This window comes from Lepisma saccharinum, chromosome 5 (genome assembly GCF_977018435.1).
Source record: "Lepisma saccharinum chromosome 5, izLepSacc3.1, whole genome shotgun sequence".
NCBI classification, from domain to species: Eukaryota; Metazoa; Arthropoda; class Insecta; order Zygentoma; family Lepismatidae; genus Lepisma; species Lepisma saccharinum.
The window spans coordinates 45,202,819-45,226,447 of record NC_139233.1 but is presented as its reverse complement, the minus strand read 5'-3'; the positions used below and the strand labels follow the sequence as shown (position 1 = coordinate 45,226,447).

The following is a 23,629-nucleotide window of genomic DNA, read 5'->3' as shown; positions in this document are numbered from 1 at the left end:
AATGCCAGAAAATGTTTTGAGTACAGGACAATCAGCTTGATATCTCACTCGGCAAAAATTCTTCTAAGAATTCTGAACAGACGCCTATACTCGAAGGTCAGTGGCGAGTTAGAGGAAGAACAGTTTGGTTTCAGGAAAGGAAGAGGTACAAGGGATGCAATTGGTTTACTGAGGACCATTGGGGAAAGATATTTAGAGAAAGGAAAGGAGGTGTTTGTAGTATTTGTAGACCTGGAGAAAGCCTTTGATAGAGTGAATTGGGTTAAACTCTCAGAAATTCTGAAGAAAATTCGGGTAGATTGGAAAGAGAGGAAACTTCTAAGCAACTTATATATGAATTAACGAGTTAAAGTGAGAACAGGAGACGAAATGACAGAAGGCTGTGAAATTGGAAGAGGAGTACGACAAGGATGCTGCCTATCGCCTACTTTGTTTAATATCTATTTAGAAGATATAGTGAAAAATTGTTTCCAGGGAACAGGAGGTGTCAAATTGGGAGGAAGAAGAATAAACTGCATAAGATTTGCTGATGACATGGCATTATTCGCTGAGGATGAAAGAACCATAAATAGTATGTTAGAAGAGTTAAACAACAGCTGTGAGCAGTATGGGATGAAGATTAATGTAAATAAGACAAAGGCAATGGTTATAGGACGGAAACCAAGGAATATTAATGTGAGAGCAAACAGTGAAAGAATCCAGCAAGTGGATAGCTTCAAGTACCTCGGATGCACTATAAGCAGTGACATGAGCTGCAAACAAGAAGTGAAAATGAGAATCGCAATAGCAAAAGAAGCTTTCAATAGAAGAAAAAATGTTTTTTGTGGACCCATGGACATAGGTCTAAGGAAGAGATTAGTGAAATGTTTTGTGTGGAGTGTAGCACTATATGGTGCAGAAACCTGGACGTTGAGAAGAAATGAAGAGAAACGACTCGAAGCTTTTGAAATGTGGACATGGCGAAAAATGGAGCGTGTAAAATGGACGGACAAGGTAAGAAACGAAGCCGTACTGAAAAGAGTTGGTGAAAAAAGATCTATACTGGAGACCATCAAGAAGAGGAAAAGAAACTGGTTAGGACACTGTCTAAGAAGGAACTGCCTGCTAAGGGATGCCTTGGAGGGAATGGTTGAAGGAGGAAAAGTCCGTGGAAGAAAGATATATCAGCTTATGGATGATATTAAATTAACTGAGTCGTATGCTATTACGAAGCGTAAGGCGGAGAATAGGGAAAGCTGGAGATTGCAGTGAAAAACCTGCCAATTAGGCAGAAAACAATGATGAATGAATGAATAATGCTAGGTTCATTCCGGAGATCCTGGGAAAGGGATGAATGCCTCTGTGGATTTTCTTCTTGCGCTCTAACCTTCTGTGTGACTGCTGCCCGATGCCGACACCGCAGCAACTTGCTTTTATTGCAAATCCTTATAAAACCTTTTTCGAGCAGGCCTCATCTCCAGGAAAATATCAACTCGGGGCAAGCCCCGGCACCTAACGACCTCTTGGGTGAGATGAGTCAAGACAAGAGCTTATAAAACCTTTTCCTGCTCCACGAAAAATAGGCAATAGTTAGCCTTGAAAGTTCAATGAACTAATCCATCTCTAACTACGCACTGTTGGTAATATATGTTGCAAATCACAGAGAATAATGGACACCAAGGCATATACACAGCTGCCAAATGAGGATTAAATATATATCGCTATTTGTATATATTTTTACGTCGTTTTTCTCCCTCTCCAGGTTCATCCAAACGATAAGAATGTTGTTTACATTTGTATTTATAATGTAAAATATATATTTTCATTACTTGTGCAAGCTGTACGCTATAGACACTACATTTTTTTTTACACACTATAACCTTCTCTCCCCTTAAAGACATGTATAATGAAATTGGGGATCATGAAATGACGCAGGGCTCTAGCATCCTCTGGGGGTAGAAAGATGTTCACATAAAATGACACGTCACATTTTAAGTGACATTATGCTATATGAGAATAATTTTGGAGTATCTAATATTATTAATAGAATGTGATATGATGAGTTGTGTGAATCAGTAACTAACCTTTATTTTACTGGAATTATATAAGTAATGGTATCGGTAGGAATCTGTTAAGGTATTTGTATCGGCTCAACCCTAGTTCCTGGACCTTTCTCTTTCTTCACCTTTGTTTTTCTCTTTCACTTTTAACGTTGTCCCTCTTAACGTTGTCCCTCTCTTCTCCAACTTCTTGTCTTTCTCACTCTCGCCTCATCTTGTTCTTGTTCTCTCTTTTCCTCTTTGGCTATATATTGCACTCTCTTCTCTTTCTTAACCATTCTTTACCTTGTTCGTGTCATCCCTATCCTTCAAACGCTGTTACGATACACAGAAGGCGATTCAAAAGCAGAGACTCAGACCTTACGGGACCTCTAGTTTACTCTCTATCTTCCTCCCTCATCGTCTTCTTGTCCTCATATTCTCTCTCTTCTCTCAACTTCGTCATTGCTTGCTATTCTATCTCCTTGCCCTCCAATTATATTTGGTTCTCTTACCATGAATGTCGTATGCATAAATATCCAGAAAACATTACTGTCATAACAGTTACAAGGATTGACTGATTTGCTTTATTATACTTCGTTTTTGTGCCACTTTTGGCTAATTTGCGAAGATAGGGACGAGTGATGATATGATGAAACTGATTAACCGACACTCACAAACATCCATGCCCAGGCCAGGATTCGAACCCGGGACCCTTGGCGTAGTAGCGCGACCAATCCGCCACGTGGGTCGGCATATATTTATTGGAAATTTCGTATTTGGTCACACATCAATTCGGTGGTGTAAGATTTCAATAGAAGAAATTATGCAAAAAACAATATAGAGAGTCACAGTCGTATTTAATGTTTTTATTTTTCTAAAAAAAAATTACGTCGCTTTACTGCCCCTTTAGGCTAATCGCCACGAAGGTGACAACCGATAATTTGATTAATTGACGCCATGCATAAATAGATGAACGTAAGGTTCATTTTAGTGATTATTGTATACAGTAGCGCCAACTTTCAATATTTTTAAAGCGAGGGGAAGGTAGACATAACCAACATTATAATTTTGGGGGTGCAGAAAGTGACTAACGCTCCTAAAGTCAGCGCCTGTGATTGTATAACTTCCCAAGCCACACACGTTCTTGTCTCGCACCAGGAGAAGACAATGAACTGAACAGACAACGCTATAAATAACATGTATTAACTTCTCAATCCTATCGTAAGATTTTAAGCGTAAATACGGGGAAGAAGAACAATCCCTTATGAAATCACAGCCCCTCAAAGCTTTACTGGCTCTGCAGCAACCCTTTGTTCTCCTAAATTCAAGGCTGAAATGGATTTTATGCCTTCGGGGAACACAAGAAATTGGAACGCATTAAAGTTAGACATCTCTGCGAGGGAGATTAGCAAGATTGATGTCTTGTTTCTGGTCAATTAACTCCCCAATAGAGATTCATGGATCTTGAGGGTTTTCAGGGCTCCTATTACAATTAGAAGCCTCAATGGCCACAGCCCACAATTCTTGGCCAAACCACACTCAAGGGACGCCTTAGCGAAAGTGCTGCCATCTTCATTCTCAAGTCAACAAGAAAGTCAACTTGTGCTGAAAGTCATGTGCCAGGTTAATGTTAGTTAACAATGGGTTAGTAATTATGTGCAACTCAGAACCAGTTACGGGGTGACGTGTGGTCAGCACGACGAACCGCCAGTTACTGTTGTAGGTTTCCATGACCGAGTTACGCTACTCATTCGTAGCTCCCCAATTTCCTCACGATGGTGGGTTGCCACCGATCCCATACACAGGCCGAAATGTCAAGAGAAAAGTTGTTCCTCTTCCTCCAGGAAACTCGAACCTGCGCGCGTCCCTTAGCCGGAGCCCAAAGCATGACACCAAGTCCCGGCAACCTGGCGTAACGTACTTGCGTAAATACGTAGCGGATTTACGTTACGTATTTGCACCTTAGTGTATTCTCGCCTTTCGTCCGCACGGCCACGACGGGTCTTTTCTGTTATGTAATGGTATATATTTGATACAACGAACCTTGAAAGCATAGGAGTTACACTAAATTTGTCCAGGAGAAACGAAGAGGCTGTAAATGTTGACAGACATGTTTGTCCGCCATATTGAATATATCAAGCTAGGTTAGCTGTACGGCCATTTTGAGAGATTCATTGATTGCAGGATCTTCGAATACAACAATTTTATGCTAAAAATGCATAGCTTGGACAACTTTTAATAAGGAAAGAAGTATGTTTTTAAAAAATACTGAGTATAACCATTATCAAAGTTTTTACATTTTAACCGGTTCCACAGAAATAAAAGCACTCGAAAATGCACAAGAAAAAACACCTTGCATACCATGATAAACGTTAAAAGATATACTATGCATACCTAGGTATAATTCATTTGGAATGTTGCCGCCATCTTTTTCGGGATATCTCAGTCTGAAATGCCTTACATGCGAACTTAAAACCTGCAGTGACAGAATTGTGACAAATGTTTGTTTGTATTACTTCCAATGCTCAGATAGGTTAATCAGGACAGAACCTACAGGGCAAAATGGAATCCGAACCACTGCTCTATGTGCATCGACATGGAAACGAACCTCTTGATTACGAGGCGACAACGTTAACCGTTACGCTATTGGGGAGTCCAAGGCAAATCGCGAGTCGACCACTCAACGCACTTGGCCATTACGCAACTTGATGATACCGGCATGGTTCTGGATAAATCATAATTTATCTAGGAGTGGTGAGGTATCATTGTAAAATTAAGGTCCCCATCACATAATCGTTGAGAACCATCAAAAGGAGTTTTCAACCTACTGCATCCGGAAAAAAAGGCGAGTTTGAATTTCTGGGAAGAGACCTCAACCATCAATTAGATGATTTAGCCACCAGTGTGTGTGACTAAGAGCCATAAATGCATTATCCTCCGCAATAGCGCTTTCATGCACTTCCAGACCCCTTGTGTGTAAATACCGGCTCGTTTGAGCGCCCCCCTGTTGAATTTGTAATTGCTGGGTAGAAAACAGGGCGTGACGTCCGCCAGGTGAACAGACGGCCATTTCCTGGGGATGGTGAAAAGAAATGTTTATTAATGGTCTCTTAATGGCTCTTAACGTCTGCGCCTGGGCATTTTTCACAGAGATGAGTTTTTGTTTTGGAAGCGGCACTTCTCACGAGACAGCCCCGAACACTGGGAGATAGATTAGATTTAATTCCCCTAAATGCGGTTTTATTTATGGTTATTTAATATCTCATTTCTAGCCCTTTAGGTTAATCGCAACGATGAGAGGGAATGATGATTAGGTTTAAAATAAGCACTAATACCCACGCCTTGGCTGGGACTTACAGCTTTGCCAAGACAAGAATGCCCCTGTGGTGCTGTAGTTGAATTTTCAACCGTAAGTGGCCGGAAGGGGCGTTGGCGATGCAATTAGCTGCTTGCATTGTTCCCTTGTTCCTGCGTTGACAAACTGTGCAGCACTGTCGAAAGGCACGAGAGCAGAAGCAAGAGGAGATAACAAATGATTAGGCACTTTAGTTCGCAAGTTTGCCGAAGGCATTATTATATTGGTTGCGGCTGGTTGGGCCCTTGATTCTATGAAACAAATTTATAGCGCTTGCCGATGGCTTAGGCTGTGTCCGAAAGGTACAAAGAGCAGACTTGGAGTATGGTCTTGTCGGTAGTGACGTCATCTAGTGCGGTTCGAAAGCGCCACTTAAACGAGTAATCGAGACCACAGCACGGAACACGCATCGTTGCAGGCTTGAGTACTTGATTCCTGCACTCAATATTCATTTGTTTGAAATCATAGAGGCAGAAAGCCAGTAAGTTGTTGGTTGAAGTTATTCTTATGTGTGCACATGTATCTGTACGAACATTTTAAAATGCTATAGAATAGAATAGACTAGAATGGTCTTTATTTAAGCAGGCGTGTTTCGGCCTCGTGGGCCGTTCTTACAACCAACCCTTGTCAAAGATACGATAAATGAATAAAAACAGAAAAAAACAACAAAAAAACCACATTGATCATGATAATACAATAAAGATAATATAAAGATTATACAATAATAAAATGATACAATGAATTGATAAGTATAAAAATTAAGTAATAAGTCTTCAGTAGTTCATTGTGTATGTGTGGGGGGGTGTTTGGTATGCATTGTGTGATGTAAAAGTGCAAGTGCAATTGTTTACATATGAAGGTTAATGTAGTTGTTGGTACAATAGTAAGTTCTTTAGTTGTTTCTTAAAACTTTGATGGCAAATAATGTTAGTCAATGGTGCAGGCAGTTTGTTCCATTCCCTTATCCCTGTAACAATGAAGGACTTGTTATATGTGGCGGTTTTATGTTTGGGGATTTTTAGATTGTGTTTCTTGCGGATATTATGTTCGACCGAAGTTCTACGAGAGCAGATCTTATAGAATAAATATTTTGGGAGGCCACTCTTCAGTATTTTGTGCATCAAGGTGAGTGTTAAGTATTTTCTTCTATTGTTAATGTTTAGCCAAGAAAGTTTCTTTAAGTAGGGGGATACATGTGATTTTCTTTTTAGGTTAAATATGAAACGTATACAACAGTTCTAAATTTTTTGAAGTTTATAGTTTAGGCCCTGGGAGATATACCTGTACACTGGAGCGCAATAGTCCAGTGAAAAAACAAGTGTTTCAACACGAGAAAAACAACGTGTACGGTTTTATCTACTGATCATATTTGGTGCTGTAGTCCAAGTGCAATTCGAAAGATTTTTACTTCCAGTCCACTACTTCAAGACCGAATTGCTAGACCATTGTAGGAGTATGTTCGTTTCAACTACGATCTCGCACCTTTCCGACACGGAAAGAGAGAGGGGGAGAGAGAGAGGGGGGGAGAGGGAGAGAGAGAGGGAGAGAGAGAGAGAGGGGACACAGTGGTAACGTAGTCGCTTTGTAATCATGGGATTCCCCGTTGAAGTCACGGAATGATTCGGATCTCACTTCCAATTAGCAAAACTGTACATGAAGTGGACTTAAAAAACAAACTCAAAATGAATAAATCGATAGAAACATTTTCGTTCTCGCAATTTACCAATGAGCAATATATACACCGTGTAACCGCATGAACTCACGGGATATAGACCTCATTAAAGCAGGTAACTTTCCTGGTTGATGCTTTGGTTCGATGCTGCTAAACTTCGAAAAACAGCATCATTATCCCGTTTCTACACCTCCACGCTACCCTGGTGCACAAACGTCATTAATGAATTGACTCTGTAACCACAACAAACGATACGTACGACATCTATGTGTATCTTGTACAAATAGGTTCGGCATGTCTGATTAAGTCACACAGTAAATTAATTTTCGTTTCGGTAAACATTTCAAGTATTATGCAAAAGTCTCGCACATAAAGTTTCATCTTGATTTTACAAGGGCCTTTGTCTTGTTCTTGGTCTCGTCTCAACAAGTCTCGAAGGATCCAGTCTCGTTCTCGTCTCTGTTATAAAAGGATCGTGTCAATATTAAGAACTCTTGACTACTATTCCTACTGGGACTCGAACCCACGCCCAACGCAGGATACAAGTCAACCACTGTTGTTATTTCATTTACTTTACCAGAGTCCCCATTTAATGAAATGGAGCGGGTATACAATGCTGAGTCATTCTACTTTTCTTGCCGTAACTTTTACCACTTCTGAAAGCTGCTTTGTGTTACTCTGTTGGTTCTACATTTCATCTCTGCATTCCAAGATAGCATTAATGTGTCGTAAAATGTTGTGACCCGTCGTAAATGTCTCGCTGTGGAAAGTGTCACATTTCACATTAGAGTGACCAGAGTGACCATCTCAAGATTTACTGCTAAGAGTCTTTCTCAAAGACACTCGCACAGACAACTCCCAGTGGTGTCGTTAGAGAACTTTGTTCGGGTGGGCTCAAGGGTGGTGGTAACTATTTTCACGTGGATTCTGTTTCTTTCACTAGCCACGGCTGCTAGGATTTCTCTTTGTCCTTCTGTTTCTTCCCTTTTCTCTATCTCAGTTTGTCTATTCTTCTTTCTTCCTTCCTCTGTTTTATTTCTCTCTCTTTCTCTCTCTCTCTCTCTCGACCTGTTTCTCAGTTTCTTCTTCTCTCTCACACATTCTTCCTCTGTTTTCTATACATTTCGGCCTCCTCCTCCTCTCTATCTTCTTCTGTCTTTCTATATATTTATCTCTTCCCTCCTTACTTGTTTATTTATCCCGTCTATCTTTTTTTATTTTTTACTCTCTCTCTCTTGCTATATTTCCAGCTTCACTTTCTTTTTTTCTCTCTCTCTCTCTCTCTCTCTCTCTCCCGTCATCTAACCAACCACCGTGGCGGAGTGGTTATCACGACGCTACGACCCCCTCCCCCCCCCCCCCCGGGTTCGAATCCCGACCTGGGCATGGATGTTCTTTGAGAGTTTCGCTTAATCAATATTATCATATCATCACTCAACCACATCGTCGCGATTAGCCATAAAGTAAACCAAACCAATCATTCTCTCTCCCTCTCTCTTTCTTCTTCTTCTTCGTATCTACTTATCTCTTCCTTCCTTCCTCAATTTATTTCCTTAGAGCATTTGCAGCTTGGAAGCGAGTCAAAATTCCCGAAGCCTCCAATCAACGAGTGAGCCGCTGACGTCATCGCAACCCAATACCAATTGCTATGCCCTATTGAACGCAACTCCAACTAGCGGCTGACCTTGACTGTTATTTCTAGCCCTTTCTGTCCTCCAATCGTCTTCAGTTGCGAAGTAAAAGCTGAAGGGGTCACATCGCTCTCCCGAAGCAACGTTGCCAAGCCTACTTCTGTTTTAGCCAATTGTCTATTTGCGTCTTTGTAGTGTTTGCATGTGAAACACCCTCGTGTAGGACCACGTGTGAAGTTGTACCATTAACACCCCACTGATTTCTGGTATTGCTCGAGAAGATACTCTCGTGCTTTACAGTACGCTTGGCAACATGTGGTGGACCCAACGCTCATTTGTTTCGTCCCGCGAACAACGTTCGGTACCTTGCGACTCGAAAACGCCCGATTTCAGTCGAAGAAAATTCAACTGATCGCTGGTTCGCTGTTTCCCAGCGGTCAGTTGGAGTTGGCAGGCTCGCTAGCCAGACTCACATGGTCGGTTGGAGAACTTCCTAAGATACTCTGACTCTACCTCCTTTACATACAGATCTTACATTTCTTATTACAATTTCGAATCCTTGTCCGGCCATGTATATTAATTTGTGAATGGCACTTTCACAGATTCATCATCGACGTCGCGACTAGCCAAAAGTGGAAGAAAAGCGACGTAAAGCGAGCAAGATACGTACTACACAAGCAGGGGCGCCGACTTGTCAAAATTTTTGGGAGGGCTCTGATCACTGAAATAAATTAATGAATGACTCACTCTCTTCCCGATCCTGACTTCCGGAAATAATTTCCCGACTTTTCAGTATCCCGAGAAATCGGGAAATACCGAATGCTCATTTTAAAATGTCGTTATTTCTCGACGTTTCTGCATTGTCAATTTCTGGAACTTATCGTAAATTGTTAGTTTTTAATCCAGAAATCACTTAAAGTGAAAATGACGTGTTGAATTCGAGATTTTCATTTCCCGACTTAGTCGGGAAATTGAAATTTTTCCCGTCCCGATTCCGTCCCGCACGCCCCTAATAAAAGCCCATGAATTCCTCAGAAATATCAAATTTTTTATTCACAGTTCGAATGCAGAATATTAATTGTCCACGGATGGATATGTTACAAGTTTCGTCAACCATAATAGCAAAAATATTCCCGACTTTTAATATCTGCTACCACGGAGCGCAAAACAGTGTCACGGTATCTAGTGACATGTGAAACGCAGTTCGATATAAATTATTTTGGTTTATTGATTCAGGTTATGTTCAGATATAAAAGTGTAAGGTATCTTATTTTGTGGATAAACTTGTATCCGAGCAGACGTCGGATGTTGGGAGAAGGGTTTTTCTTGAGTGACAGCGGAACTGTCTTTTCGGCTTAGGACATGACATATTTGCACCGACACGGAGATACGAAAGGAATATTTTCGTCGAGACCAGGCTTGAGTCGCAGCGGGCGGGCTAACCCATGTTCACGGATGACCAGAGATCCCAGCTGGAGCCCAAGCTTGCAAGGATCGACGACGCGCACTTGACCGCGTTTCAAGACAATGGAGAGAGGTCACTTCCACCCCTCAGAAAGAGAAGCGAAGCCAAATTAGCGTCATTCCCAACGGACAAATTCGAAAGGGACATATAAACAAGAGTACCACGATCCCAGACACAGTTTTTACCCGGATTTCATAGAGAGAGCATCTCCGCGCTACACTCTCGCGTGATTATTGTTTTGTGTCCGTGAACTTTGTTTCCTTACGTACCGTGAGTGAATCGCAGATAGAGCGTTACCAGTGTGCGCCTTATTTTGGTGAAGATTACGCGGTGATTTGTTTTTTGCCAAGCGTGGACCACATAAGGATGGAGGGCTAGAGAAGATAGAGAAGGGAGTCGTCGCTCCCCCTGACGCCTGCAACGACGCCGAAGCCAGTCAGCCAACGCCAAAGACGACACCAAAACCAAACACTGCCCAAAGCCCGAAGGACGCTTTCAGACCGACGTCCCAACCAAAGCCCGAAGGACGTTTCCAGAGAGAGAGATGATTGCAGAACGACGCCGATCGAAGCCAGAGGGAGAGATTGAAGGACGACTCCAGAACGACGCTTCCAGAACGACGCCGAAATCGAAGCCCGTCACCAGAGAGATTCCTGACCGGCGCGTGACCACGTACACCCGACGCTAGTGACGAGATGAACGCCCGAAGTACTAAGGGGGCGCAAGTACAACAGATCGTCGCAATTATTCTTCGTCGCGATCGACCTCGGAGGATCTCGCCACAAAGGAACCGTGTGCAAGTCCCGCGTCCAGGAGAGATGAATGACCACGCCATGTAGCAGAGTCTGGTAGAGTATACGTCAGAGGGTCTATGTACATGTAAACGAGCGTCGTTAGTATCAACACCGTACTGTTAACGCCGAAGTCTCATTTATTTGCAAAGTTACTCAGGAAAACCCGAACCTAACCCCCGCGTCCGATAATTTTTGGTATTGTTATAAAAAAGAGTTATTTCATGTTCAGATGTGCTAATTTAATGGTCTGCATTCAGGATTAGAAGCTCCATTTCATTTCTTTAATATTTAGTGTAAATTGTCAATGTGTGCTCCACTTCTTGTGTAATTGACCGCCCCGTCGCGCCATTTTAATTTGTCAATAGTTGACTGATGAGTTCTTTTTAATTGTGGAAAGCGTAGTTGTTTTTATCGCAAGGTCGTGTGCGTGAAATAGTATTTATTTGTTGCATGGTGGTTTTTAAGGTAATTTTTGCTCGCGCCGACGATTGATTAGTGTATTCCGGCAGCTGGAGCCAATTAAGTTTTGCATCACTATGTAATTGAGTAGTTGTTCTCATTGGACGGGAGAGGCTGATGTGTAATACCCCCGTCCGGGAAACTAGTATAAAGTCGAGCTTACGACTCGATGCACACGTTCATTCGAACGAAAGATTTAACCACGCCGACCCAATTGTCTTAGTTAACCGCTTTCCGAGGGCTGGCACTTAATTTAATTTAAAAGAGCACAGGAGCTGGCAGACAAATGCCCTAAATTCACATAAAGGTTTAAAAGTTAAAAGGAATGATATGTTAATGAGATCCATGATTTGTATCCATACTTCACATGTAAAAATACCTCATGTGTGTGAAAGAGAGATAGAGTGAATGTTGTGAGAGTGAGGAGGCATTGTAAACAGTTGTTGATTGCAATATTTTTTTGTTGTTACAATATATATTCACTTTTTACCGTTCGTCAGTGTTGTTATTTGACGTTTTTCAGGTACCGGATATTATGCTATTAGTGTTCTATGATTGTTCGAATCTACATATCAAAGGTAAACAAAAGTGTAACATTTCAAGGTATTAATCTCCGCCTCGCAATACTATGACAATAAACGACCGTCTCAGTACCGAACTTGAAAACCTGGACCGAGAGTCACGACCGGTCTCCCGTACACATAACGACGTTTGGCCCCGTGCCGGGGTATGATTGACACGTCATTTCGGGGATCGTGAGTGCACTCGTTACATTTGGCGCCGCGAACATGGGACGGCAACTTTTGTCATGTCTTTCCAGGAAAGCCAGGTTGCGAGAGCGGTAGAAATTTCATTGTTGTATACGTCACGCATAAAATTCTTGTGTTAGGTTCCTGGTTATTTGTGTGTTTTTCGTTTTGTATTTCGAGGGTTATTTTCATGTATTTGTCGTATGTTCACGTGTAAGGTCACGTTTTTGGGCGTAATTAGTAACAGTAGGGCAGATATTTTTTTTCGGCGAAAGCAGCAAGGGCAGCTGCATAGGGCATTTTTATGTACTTTTTGTGTATTTTTTTGGTTTTTGGCGTAATTTATGGCATCAGGCTGAGTTGCGGGATAAGGGATTCCCGACGGACCTCCTTTTTCTTTTTATGTATCGATTTGTAATTCACATTTTGTGTGAGCTCGCGTAAGTTTGCTTAACTGTTCCAAAGTGCGACATAAGATTGAGCAGATATTTAGCGAAAGACCTTCATGAGATTAAGAAATCGTCGTATAGACTGTTTGAACAAGAGTGACGTCATGATGGTTTGCTAGGCTTGTGGAAAAGAATTTGCCGATTTCGAAGTCGGCAGCGAGGGAGATTCCGGACCGGTTTGTCTCCAGTGCAAGAGCCCGCCAGGAATGGAAAGGGAGATACCAAGTGCCCAGGGGGGTACATCACGTGCGGACGATGACCACAGCAAGGAACAAGGAAATGACGTGGGAAGTGGCAGTGGTGCCAACCAGTTACAGCTAGTCCTCCAGATGCTCCAAGGAATGGAAACCAGGATGCAAACCAACATCCAGGGGTTGCAGGCTGAAATGCAAGGGGTCCAAACCAACATCCAGGGGTTGCAGGCTGAAATGCAAGGGGTCCAAACCAACATCCAGGGATTGGAAACCAGAGTCCAAACCAACATCCAGGGATTGGAAACCAGAGTCCAAACCAACATCCAGGGATTGCAGGCTGAGGTGCAAGGGATGCAGACCGACGTACGAGGGATGGAAGAACGCCTCCAAGGGACGGTTCGCGCCTCCGGAGAAGAAGTGACGCAACAACTCCTTCAGACGATCCAAGAATCCGAGGCTCGAATCGAATCCAGGATCGCCAGGACCGATGCTCGCATCAATGAACAGGAAGCCAAGGTGGCAACACTGGCGCAGAGCGTGCGTGAACAGGAAGGAGCTTTGCAACACATCGGCCAGCAGTGTGCACAGCTGGAGACGGCCTGCAATCGGAGCAACGATGCCCTCGAGCGACAAGTGCGGCGAGCAGCGAGCATAGCGGAAGGGAATTCCGACAAGATAAAGGAAATCGAGGATAAACTTCAACAATTGAACGTAGTTGACGTCCCGGGATCATCGCGAGAGCCGGCAGCTATGACGTCACCACAGCCAGCTGCGGTCCCCTCGTCTTCAAGGCGCGCGAGTGACGCAAGGCCGGCTACGCTTGTCAACGGAGGAAGCGAAGTGGAACCTGGACTACATCTTCCATCGCCGCGACCGTTCGAAGCCCAAACTTCAACCCGGGAAGATATACGGTCGGAACCAGCACCAACGAGAAGAGCTCTGTTCCCGCCTGAATATAAAAAACATTTCAAGAAGTTCTCGGGGGCCGACAGGATATTGCCGTCTGCCTTCATCGAGGAATTTGAAGCAACAGCCCGGGAGTTAGGACTTGCGGATGGGGAGCGATTACTCGTGCTGAAAGGCCTAATGCAAGATCGGGCAAAAAACTGGCTGGATCGGAATGAAAGACACTTTCATTCATACTCGGCGTTTAGGGAAGCGTTCTTGACACACTTTCAGCGCCCCATGCAAGTGGAAAGGATGCTTATCCAACTAAGGAACGAGAGGTACGACAGGAACGGGGGACTTACTTTTTCACAATATTTCTGGCGAAAGTTCAATGAGTTCCAGGCTCTCCAGCCACAGATGACCACGTCGGAGATAATTGCGGCTCTAATATATCATTACCCGCAAGAGATAAGACGGCATCTCAACGGGGCGTGCGTTTACGATGCAGAAGCCATGTCGCTCACTCTAGAGAACCTGAACCAGTGCGAAGAGGAACGCGAGAGGACGCGAAACGAAAGATGGAACAAAAGAAGGCGACCGGAGGATGAAGGAAACCGGGGAAACAAGCACCCACGCGTCCATTTCGTCCAGAGGAGGTACGATGGGCAGCAACGCGCTCCAGGAGCCGAAGTTCGCCAGTTTCGAGATGATCCGCCTTCGCCACGACAGAGACGCCAGTATCGGGGACAGAGACGTCGAGGTGGTCAAACTCCTAGGTCACCGGGTCACCACGGCAACAGCGGCGACAGCAACTTTTACAACGGTCGAGTGAACAATGGTTATTATCAACGTCATCCCAACAGTAGACCGGAGAGCCCGCGTTCGGACAACGAGAACGCAAGGCGCAGCCCGCCAAGGGTTCAAAGGAGCCCGACGCGAAACGCGAACGGGCCGAATCCCAGCAACACATCTCCACAGCCGGGCCCATCAGGTCGTCAGCGCCGAAGGGAGGAATGGGATGGCGAAACATGGTTAAGCGACATCGCGCCATTTTAGTAAGATAACATTGCGCCATACCCAGAGTGTATAAAATGTATATTTATTATGTAAAATTGGAGGTATCATTTATATCATGTGTTTTGTGTTATCGAACTGGTTAATTTTTTTTGTACAGGGTGTTAAAAAATTTGTAGTCAAAATTTTGTGCCCCTGAGTAGTGAAAATTTTATTCGCCTACAGAATTTTTTGATCGGAAGGAGGGCGAGAATGTCACGGTATCTAGTGACATGTGAAACGCAGTTCGATATAAATTATTTTGGTTTATTGATTCAGGTTATGTTCAGATATAAAAGTGTAAGGTATCTTATTTTGTGGATAAACTTGTATCCGAGCAGACGTCGGATGTTGGGAGAAGGGTTTTTCTTGAGTGACAGCGGAACTGTCTTTTCGGCTTAGGACATGACATATTTGCACCGACACGGAGATACGAAAGGAATATTTTCGTCGAGACCAGGCTTGAGTCGCAGCGGGCGGGCTAACCCATGTTCACGGATGACCAGAGATCCCAGCTGGAGCCCAAGCTTGCAAGGATCGACGACGCGCACTTGACCGCGTTTCAAGACAATGGAGAGAGGTCACTTCCACCCCTCAGAAAGAGAAGCGAAGCCAAATTAGCGTCATTCCCAACGGACAAATTCGAAAGGGACATATAAACAAGAGTACCACGATCCCAGACACAGTTTTTACCCGGATTTCATAGAGAGAGCATCTCCGCGCTACACTCTCGCGTGATTATTGTTTTGTGTCCGTGAACTTTGTTTCCTTACGTACCGTGAGTGAATCGCAGATAGAGCGTTACCAGTGTGCGCCTTATTTTGGTGAAGATTACGCGGTGATTTGTTTTTTGCCAAGCGTGGACCACATAAGGATGGAGGGCTAGAGAAGATAGAGAAGGGAGTCGTCGCTCCCCCTGACGCCTGCAACGACGCCGAAGCCAGTCAGCCAACGCCAAAGACGACACCAAAACCAAACACTGCCCAAAGCCCGAAGGACGCTTTCAGACCGACGTCCCAACCAAAGCCCGAAGGACGTTTCCAGAGAGAGAGATGATTGCAGAACGACGCCGATCGAAGCCAGAGGGAGAGATTGAAGGACGACTCCAGAACGACGCTTCCAGAACGACGCCGAAATCGAAGCCCGTCACCAGAGAGATTCCTGACCGGCGCGTGACCACGTACACCCGACGCTAGTGACGAGATGAACGCCCGAAGTACTAAGGGGGCGCAAGTACAACAGATCGTCGCAATTATTCTTCGTCGCGATCGACCTCGGAGGATCTCGCCACAAAGGAACCGTGTGCAAGTCCCGCGTCCAGGAGAGATGAATGACCACGCCATGTAGCAGAGTCTGGTAGAGTATACGTCAGAGGGTCTATGTACATGTAAACGAGCGTCGTTAGTATCAACACCGTACTGTTAACGCCGAAGTCTCATTTATTTGCAAAGTTACTCAGGAAAACCCGAACCTAACCCCCGCGTCCGATAATTTTTGGTATTGTTATAAAAAAGAGTTATTTCATGTTCAGATGTGCTAATTTAATGGTCTGCATTCAGGATTAGAAGCTCCATTTCATTTCTTTAATATTTAGTGTAAATTGTCAATGTGTGCTCCACTTCTTGTGTAATTGACCGCCCCGTCGCGCCATTTTAATTTGTCAATAGTTGACTGATGAGTTCTTTTTAATTGTGGAAAGCGTAGTTGTTTTTATCGCAAGGTCGTGTGCGTGAAATAGTATTTATTTGTTGCATGGTGGTTTTTAAGGTAATTTTTGCTCGCGCCGACGATTGATTAGTGTATTCCGGCAGCTGGAGCCAATTAAGTTTTGCATCACTATGTAATTGAGTAGTTGTTCTCATTGGACGGGAGAGGCTGATGTGTAATACCCCCGTCCGGGAAACTAGTATAAAGTCGAGCTTACGACTCGATGCACACGTTCATTCGAACGAAAGATTTAACCACGCCGACCCAATTGTCTTAGTTAACCGCTTTCCGAGGGCTGGCACTTAATTTAATTTAAAAGAGCACAGGAGCTGGCAGACAAATGCCCTAAATTCACATAAAGGTTTAAAAGTTAAAAGGAATGATATGTTAATGAGATCCATGATTTGTATCCATACTTCACATGTAAAAATACCTCATGTGTGTGAAAGAGAGATAGAGTGAATGTTGTGAGAGTGAGGAGGCATTGTAAACAGTTGTTGATTGCAATATTTTTTTGTTGTTACAATATATATTCACTTTTTACCGTTCGTCAGTGTTGTTATTTGACGTTTTTCAGGTACCGGATATTATGCTATTAGTGTTCTATGATTGTTCGAATCTACATATCAAAGGTAAACAAAAGTGTAACATTTCAAGGTATTAATCTCCGCCTCGCAATACTATGACAATAAACGACCGTCTCAGTACCGAACTTGAAAACCTGGACCGAGAGTCACGACCGGTCTCCCGTACACATAACGACGTTTGGCCCCGTGCCGGGGTATGATTGACACGTCATTTCGGGGATCGTGAGTGCACTCGTTACAACAGATCTCCCTAATATATCAATGATCTCGTTCTGAATGTCATCTGAGAGTCATTTGTAGCCCGAACGTCCCATCCACTATCCTAGTTCATGCACATCGTCTTTTGAAACTCTTTTTAGTAAAAATGTTAACAATACCCATAATTACATACTTAGTATATAGTAATAAGTCATGTGTTTTGCTGTCGCTGGTCATAGCCTCCTCAAAGATCATGGTTTAGCGGTCTCAGCCCCCCCCCCCCCAAAAGTTGATGGTCTAGAAAATTTTAAGTGTGTATTTAAGTTAAGTTCATGTGGCACAATTCAGAGTAAACTTTACAAGAGAAACAAAATAATACATTAGATCCTGTTAAGCAAAATTATTTGGGGGGCTCTGCCCACACATCATTAATATTGGGGGGGCTCAAGCCCCCCCAAGCCCCATGGAGTCGGCGCTTATGTACACAAGACGGGAAAAATTAAAAATCTTGCGCAACAACACTAACCACTGCGCAACGGAGGATGGCATTTATCAGTACCTTCTAATGCTAGGCTAATGGGGGTGGGGAAAAGAAGTGACAATGCAGCATTTGGCTGTAGCGAGAGAGAGAAATAAGCCACTAGTTAATATTGAAAAGCCGCACTGGCAACACTGCCCAATGATTAATTCCAGCAATGCGCAGGGGCACATAAACAAAACAAAAGCATCTTTGTTGTGTATATATTTCGCAGTTCAAACAGCACCGTAATGTTTATCGTAATGTCGCCTTTACGAGGGGATTCTATCAGTCAATGAACCTCTTGCAATATTATGAAAGAAGGCTTCTGGTCTTTTGTGGTGGCAATAAACCGAGGCGGGTCTTCAGGAAAGAAAACACTGCACAAGACGATTGCCCTCGAGTTGAGAGCCCGTACGTGATTGGTCATTATGGTAAAGGAGCGCCGACGTGTGGAGGCAGGAGAAGGATGCTCGTATCTATACTTATGGAGACTGAAACAAATGAATAATCACTATTCAATATAAATGCAAACTACCTTACTCTACACAAAGAGTGCCTCCCCGATGGCGAAGTGTTACCGTCATCGCCTTGTAATCAATTGGGTCCCGGGTTCGATATCCGGTGGAGGCACATAGTGGTTCGGATCCCACTTTAAACTGTAGGTCCAGTCCCTCACTTTCCACTCCAACCCCTCATCTTTCTGCCCTGGTCCTCCTACTTTACCCATGTTATACGTTTGCGGTTTTAATAACGAAATAAATAGCCTTATTTCAAGAATACTTTGAGTATTTCTGTTTAAGAACACGTTGGCTGTAGGTAAGCCTATGTGTTTATTTAATACCTACATAATGCCATCAAAGTAACATTAATCTCTTAGATTAAATTGCTACATAATCTTGCAATATACATACTGTTATGCAGCAGTAACTTCAATTAATTCTTGCCAACAATAAATCCAACTCTTTTTAAAACAAATAGCCGTGCACTCGGTGGAGGCACATAGTGGTTAGTAAGTATCCCAATTTAAATTGTAGGTCCAGTTTCGATTAGCCTTTGTGTGCAAAAAGTGGACTTGAAAATGAACTCCAACAAATAGACACGCTTAGGCAATCAGAAATAAAGTTTTGGTGCTAATTAAGGGAGACACCCCAGTCCCCCACCCCAAGGATGCCGCCCCGGGCAGTCGCCCTACCTCCATGGGGCTTGTGATTGCCTTTTCTTGGAAATGGGTCACTATAAATTAGATGACCAAGAGAAATAAAAAACCGGCGCTATGGAGGTGAACAAATTAAAAAGATCCAGGCGCTATGGAGCTGAGCAAATAAAAAAAACAGCCGCTATGGAGGTGAACAAATCAAAAAAAGATCCAGGCGCTATGGAGGTGAACAAATCAAAAAAAGATCCAGGCGCTATGGAGGTGAACAAATCAAAAAAAGATCCAGGCGCTATGAAGGTGAACAAATCAGAAAGATCCAGGCGCTATGAAGGTGAACAAACCAAAAAGATTCAGGCGCTATGGAGGTGAACAAATCAAAAAAAGATCCAGGCGCTATGGAGGTGAACAAATCAAAAAAAGATCCAGGCGCTATGGAGGGGAACAAATCAAAAAAAGATCCAGGCGCTATGGAGGTGAACAAATCAAAAAAAGATCCAGGCGCTATGGAGGTGAACAAATCAAAAAAAGATCCAGGCGCTATGGAGGTGAACAAATCAAAAAAGATCCAGGCGCTATGGAGGTGAACAAATCAAAAAAAGATCCAGGCGCTATGGAGGTGAACAAATCAAAAAAAGATCCAGGCGCTATGGAGGTGAACAAATCAAAAAAAGATCCAGGCGCTATGAAGGTGAACAAATCAAAAAAAGATCCAGGCGCTATGAAGGTGAACAAACCAAAAAGATTCAGGCGCTATGGAGGTGAACAAACCAAAAAGATTCAGGCGCTATGGAGGTGAACAAACCAAAAAGATCCAGGCGCTATGGAGGTGAACAAATCAAAAAGATCCAGGCGCTATGGAGGTGAACAAATCAAAAAGATCCAGGTGCTATGGAGCTGAACAAATTAAAAAACAGGCGCTATGGGGGTGATCAAATCAAAAAGTAACAGGATCCACGGAGAATAAATCAAATCAAAAAGAGCCAGGGGTTATGGGGGAGAATAAATATAGATAACTAATAAACTCAACTACATAAATATCCATGACTTACCCAAGATTCGAATTCACGACCCATGTATTCATAGCACGCTACCCTAACCACTCCCCCACGGAGGTTGGCGATGTAAAAAGCAGAGTGAAATACCAGGAGACCCAGAGTCCTCCTGGCGCTTCTAAATTTAATTGAAATTCCACTGTAGAGGGCAGCGTGGTCGGTTGGGAAAATATACATCAATTTATTAATGTAGGTCTCCGAGTGATGTGACTATGAATGGTGGAAATTGTTAAGGCGGCTGAAGTGGAAAGGAAGAAGGGGGCAGAGTCGTTGAACCTTTTGTCAAGATATTTGGAGGAATGGCGTGTGTTTAAACGCTCGGGTTCCGATTTTATCATAACGCTCGATAAATAACAGCAAGAATTTTGTAGTTGCTTTTTGTGCTCAGATGGACTAATCGGGATTGGGCCTACAATTGTAAGTGGGATTCGAACCATTGTGCAATGTGTCTCAGTCGAAGATCGAACCTAGGAGACCTTGATAAGGCAACGGCGTTGCCACTCCACAAGAGAAATAATAAAACAAGCTATTTGCTTCCATTCGTAACTCCTTTGGTGGCAGAGCGTGTTGAATGATCGGACACGAGCTCTAGACTAAACAGAAACGTTACCGAGATATGTGAGGGACAATCTCGTCTCGTATTGTGAATGGGGAAACCAGTCTCGTTCTTTTCCTCGCGAGTGATCTCTCTTTCGGTCTGGTAATCATTCACGAGGCCGAAAGAGATGAGATCATTCTCGTTTTCGGTCTCGTGAGTGGGAAAACCCTTCTCGTTCTCGGTTCCGCGGGTGGCGAGGAAACCATTCTCGTTCTCGGTTCCGCGGGTGGCGAGGAAACCATTCTCGTTCTCGGTTCCGCGGGTGGCGAGGAAACCATTCTCGTTCTCGGTTCCGCGGGTGGCGAGGGAACCATTCTCGTTCTCGGTTCCGCGGGTGGCGAGGGAACCCTTCTCGTTCTCGGTTCCGCGGGTGGCGAGGAAACCATTCTCGTTCTCGGTTCCGCGGGTGGCGAGGAAACCATTCTCGTTCTCGGTTCCGCGGGTGGCGAGGAAACCATTCTCGTTCTCGGTTCCGCGGGTGGCGAGGAAACCATTCTCGTTCTCGGTTCCGCGGGTGGCGAGGGAACCATTCTCGTTCTCGGTTCCGCGGGTGGCGAGGGAACCATTCTCGTTCTCGGTTCCGCGGGTGGCGAGGGAACCATTCTCGTTCTCGGTTCCGCGGGTGGCGAGGGAACCATTCTCGTTCTTGGTTCCGCGGGTGGCGAGGGAACCATTCTCGTTCTCGGTTCCGTGGGTGGCGAGGGAACCATTCTCGTTCTCGGCTCCGCTTTTCAAGGAAACCATTCTCGTTCTCGGTTCCGCGGGTGGCAAGGAAACCATTCTCGTTCTCGGTTCCGCGGGTGGCAAGGAAACCCTTCTCCTTCTCGGTTCCGTGTGTGGTGAGGAAACCCTTCTCTTTCTCAGTTCCGTGTGTGGTGAGGAAACCATTCTCGTTCTCGGTTCCGTGCGTGGTGAGGAAACCCTTCTCGTTCTCGGTTCCGTGGGTGGCGAGGAAACCATTCTCGTTCTCGGTTCCGTGGGTGGCGAGGAAACCATTCTCGTTCTCGGTTCCGTGGGTGGCGAGGAAACCTTTCTCGTTCTCGGTTCCGTGGGTGGCGATTAAACCTTTCTAGTTCTCGGTTCCGTGGGTGGCGAGGAAACCTTTCTCGTTCTCGGTTCCGTGGGTGGCGAGGAAACCCTTCTCGTTGTCAGTTCCGTGGGTGGCGAGGAAACCATTCTCGTTCTCGGTTCCGTGTGTGGTGAGGAAACTCTTCTCGTTCTCGGTTCCGTGCGTGGTGAGGAAACCCTTCTCGTTCTCAGTTCCGTGGGTGGGGAGTTAACCATTCTCGTTCTCGGTTCCGTGGATGGCGAGGAAACCTTTCTCGTTCTCAGTTCCGTGGGTGGCGAGGAAACCTTTCTCGATCTTGGTTCCGTGGGTAAGGAGACCATTCACTTAACCCTAGTAGACGTAATATTACACATATAATAATTGTATGACTGATTGATGGATTTGTTTTATTTTACTTCGGTTTTCTGCCACCTTTTGCGGAACCGCGAAGATGAAAATGAGTGATGATATGATGAAACAGATAAAAAAAACATGACCGGAAAAATCCATTGGGCATCCCTTGGACATCAATGTGTCCGTCCAAAAGACATCCGCGGACATCCCTTGGATATCCATGGCTATTCTGGGCAGATTCGGGAAGAAAATGTCATAAAATATTCTCTGGATTACTTGTGGACATCGGTGCTATGTGGTCCACATGATTTCTGGCACTCAAGTTACTTTTTGTAGAACAAGTAGGTAACAACGGATTCACATTTTCCCGTTTGCCACTGAAGAGTACACGTCCATCGACAATTTTTCATTGTAACAGCTCTGAAGCAAGGAAGAAGCAGACAAATTTCACAAATCGATGCTCAGTTCTATGTGATTAATGGTGAAGACGCTCATGAAAGAGTTAGGTCTTTTTTTGCTTCCCAGCAAACAGAGTTTGTGACAAAGCTGGAACTTGTCGATCAACAGCTGGAGAGGAGGAGGTGGTCCCGGAGACAAATTTTCCCTCATTTGGAGCAATTCCTCACAGGAGCGTCGTAAACATGTCGACAAGCTGTTTGTTCTTCGTTGGTGGTCCAAACCGATAGTCACCCGACAAGTTTCCACGTCATCGATTGGTCATTAGTGACCACTCGATACTCTGCAACTGCTTCCATGCGCAGTGCTCTTATCGTCAAAGCTGTCAGTGCCCTGCTTTCATTAGAGAGATCTGTATGACCACACGCACGCAGGTTTACCAGAAACCCTCGCAACAAAGACCAATATGGATGTTGACTCAAGATTGGTTTGGCACCAAAGGACAAAGAAACGGAAAGAATTAGCCAAGGTATTGTTTACGAGGTGGCAACAGGACCACAATTTTCAGCAGACAAAAGCAGATTCATTTTATACTTGTTGAAAGCACGCTGATATACAAGCTACCCACCCTGCCTTGTCGTAGACAAAGGGTCCATATCTTTCACGTTGTTATGAAGTCATTTCAGAATATATGAAGGTCGTAATGGCCGCTCCAGCGCGTATGTTCTGGAGAAAGATGAGCATTAGCATTCCAAAAGGTTCACGAGCATTAGTATTCTGAAGATCAAGCTGGCCACTTTATGTTCAAAAGTGCACAATGCGTGTTTATACCCTCGTAAGATATGGATCTCTGAAAAAGCTTCTGTGCAACTTGTGTGTTTGCATGCAAGATTGTGTAGAGCGGACACTCCTTAAATCCGATAACCTGAGTCGAAAACAATAAAAACTATTTCATCTACATTATACAAGCTATAATGGCGTGGTGCTATGCACAGGGGAACACTTTATCTTTTACCTTTATATCAGGGTCGCCACTCGTTTAGTGACAACAAATTCTCGAACTCTTCCATGTTTTACAGACAGTTTTAGAACAAATTTCCAGATCATTCTTGTGCTGCTCTAACATGCTAATAACTAAGCTTTAATGGATTAGTATTTTTATTATCCAGCGTAGTTTTTCTTCTTCTTTTGGCTAATCGCGACAATGAGGATGAGTGATGACAATGATGAAGGTACTCATAAAAAACATCCACACCGGAAATTCAAGCGTGAATTTGTCATTC

At 44.1% G+C, this 23,629-nt stretch overlaps 1 protein-coding gene across 1 annotated transcript in view; it reads right to left on the bottom strand.

Moving 5' to 3' along the window:
• LOC145988012 (uncharacterized) overlaps positions 1-18,469 on the bottom strand; it is a 241,992-nt gene extending 223,523 nt beyond the window's left edge. The window contains exon 1 of the mRNA XM_083122849.1: positions 18,419-18,469. Coding sequence (XP_082978975.1) covers positions 18,419-18,469 — 51 coding nt within the window. The remainder of the gene's footprint in view (positions 1-18,418) is intronic.
• Between the last annotated feature and the right edge of the window lie 5,160 nt (positions 18,470-23,629).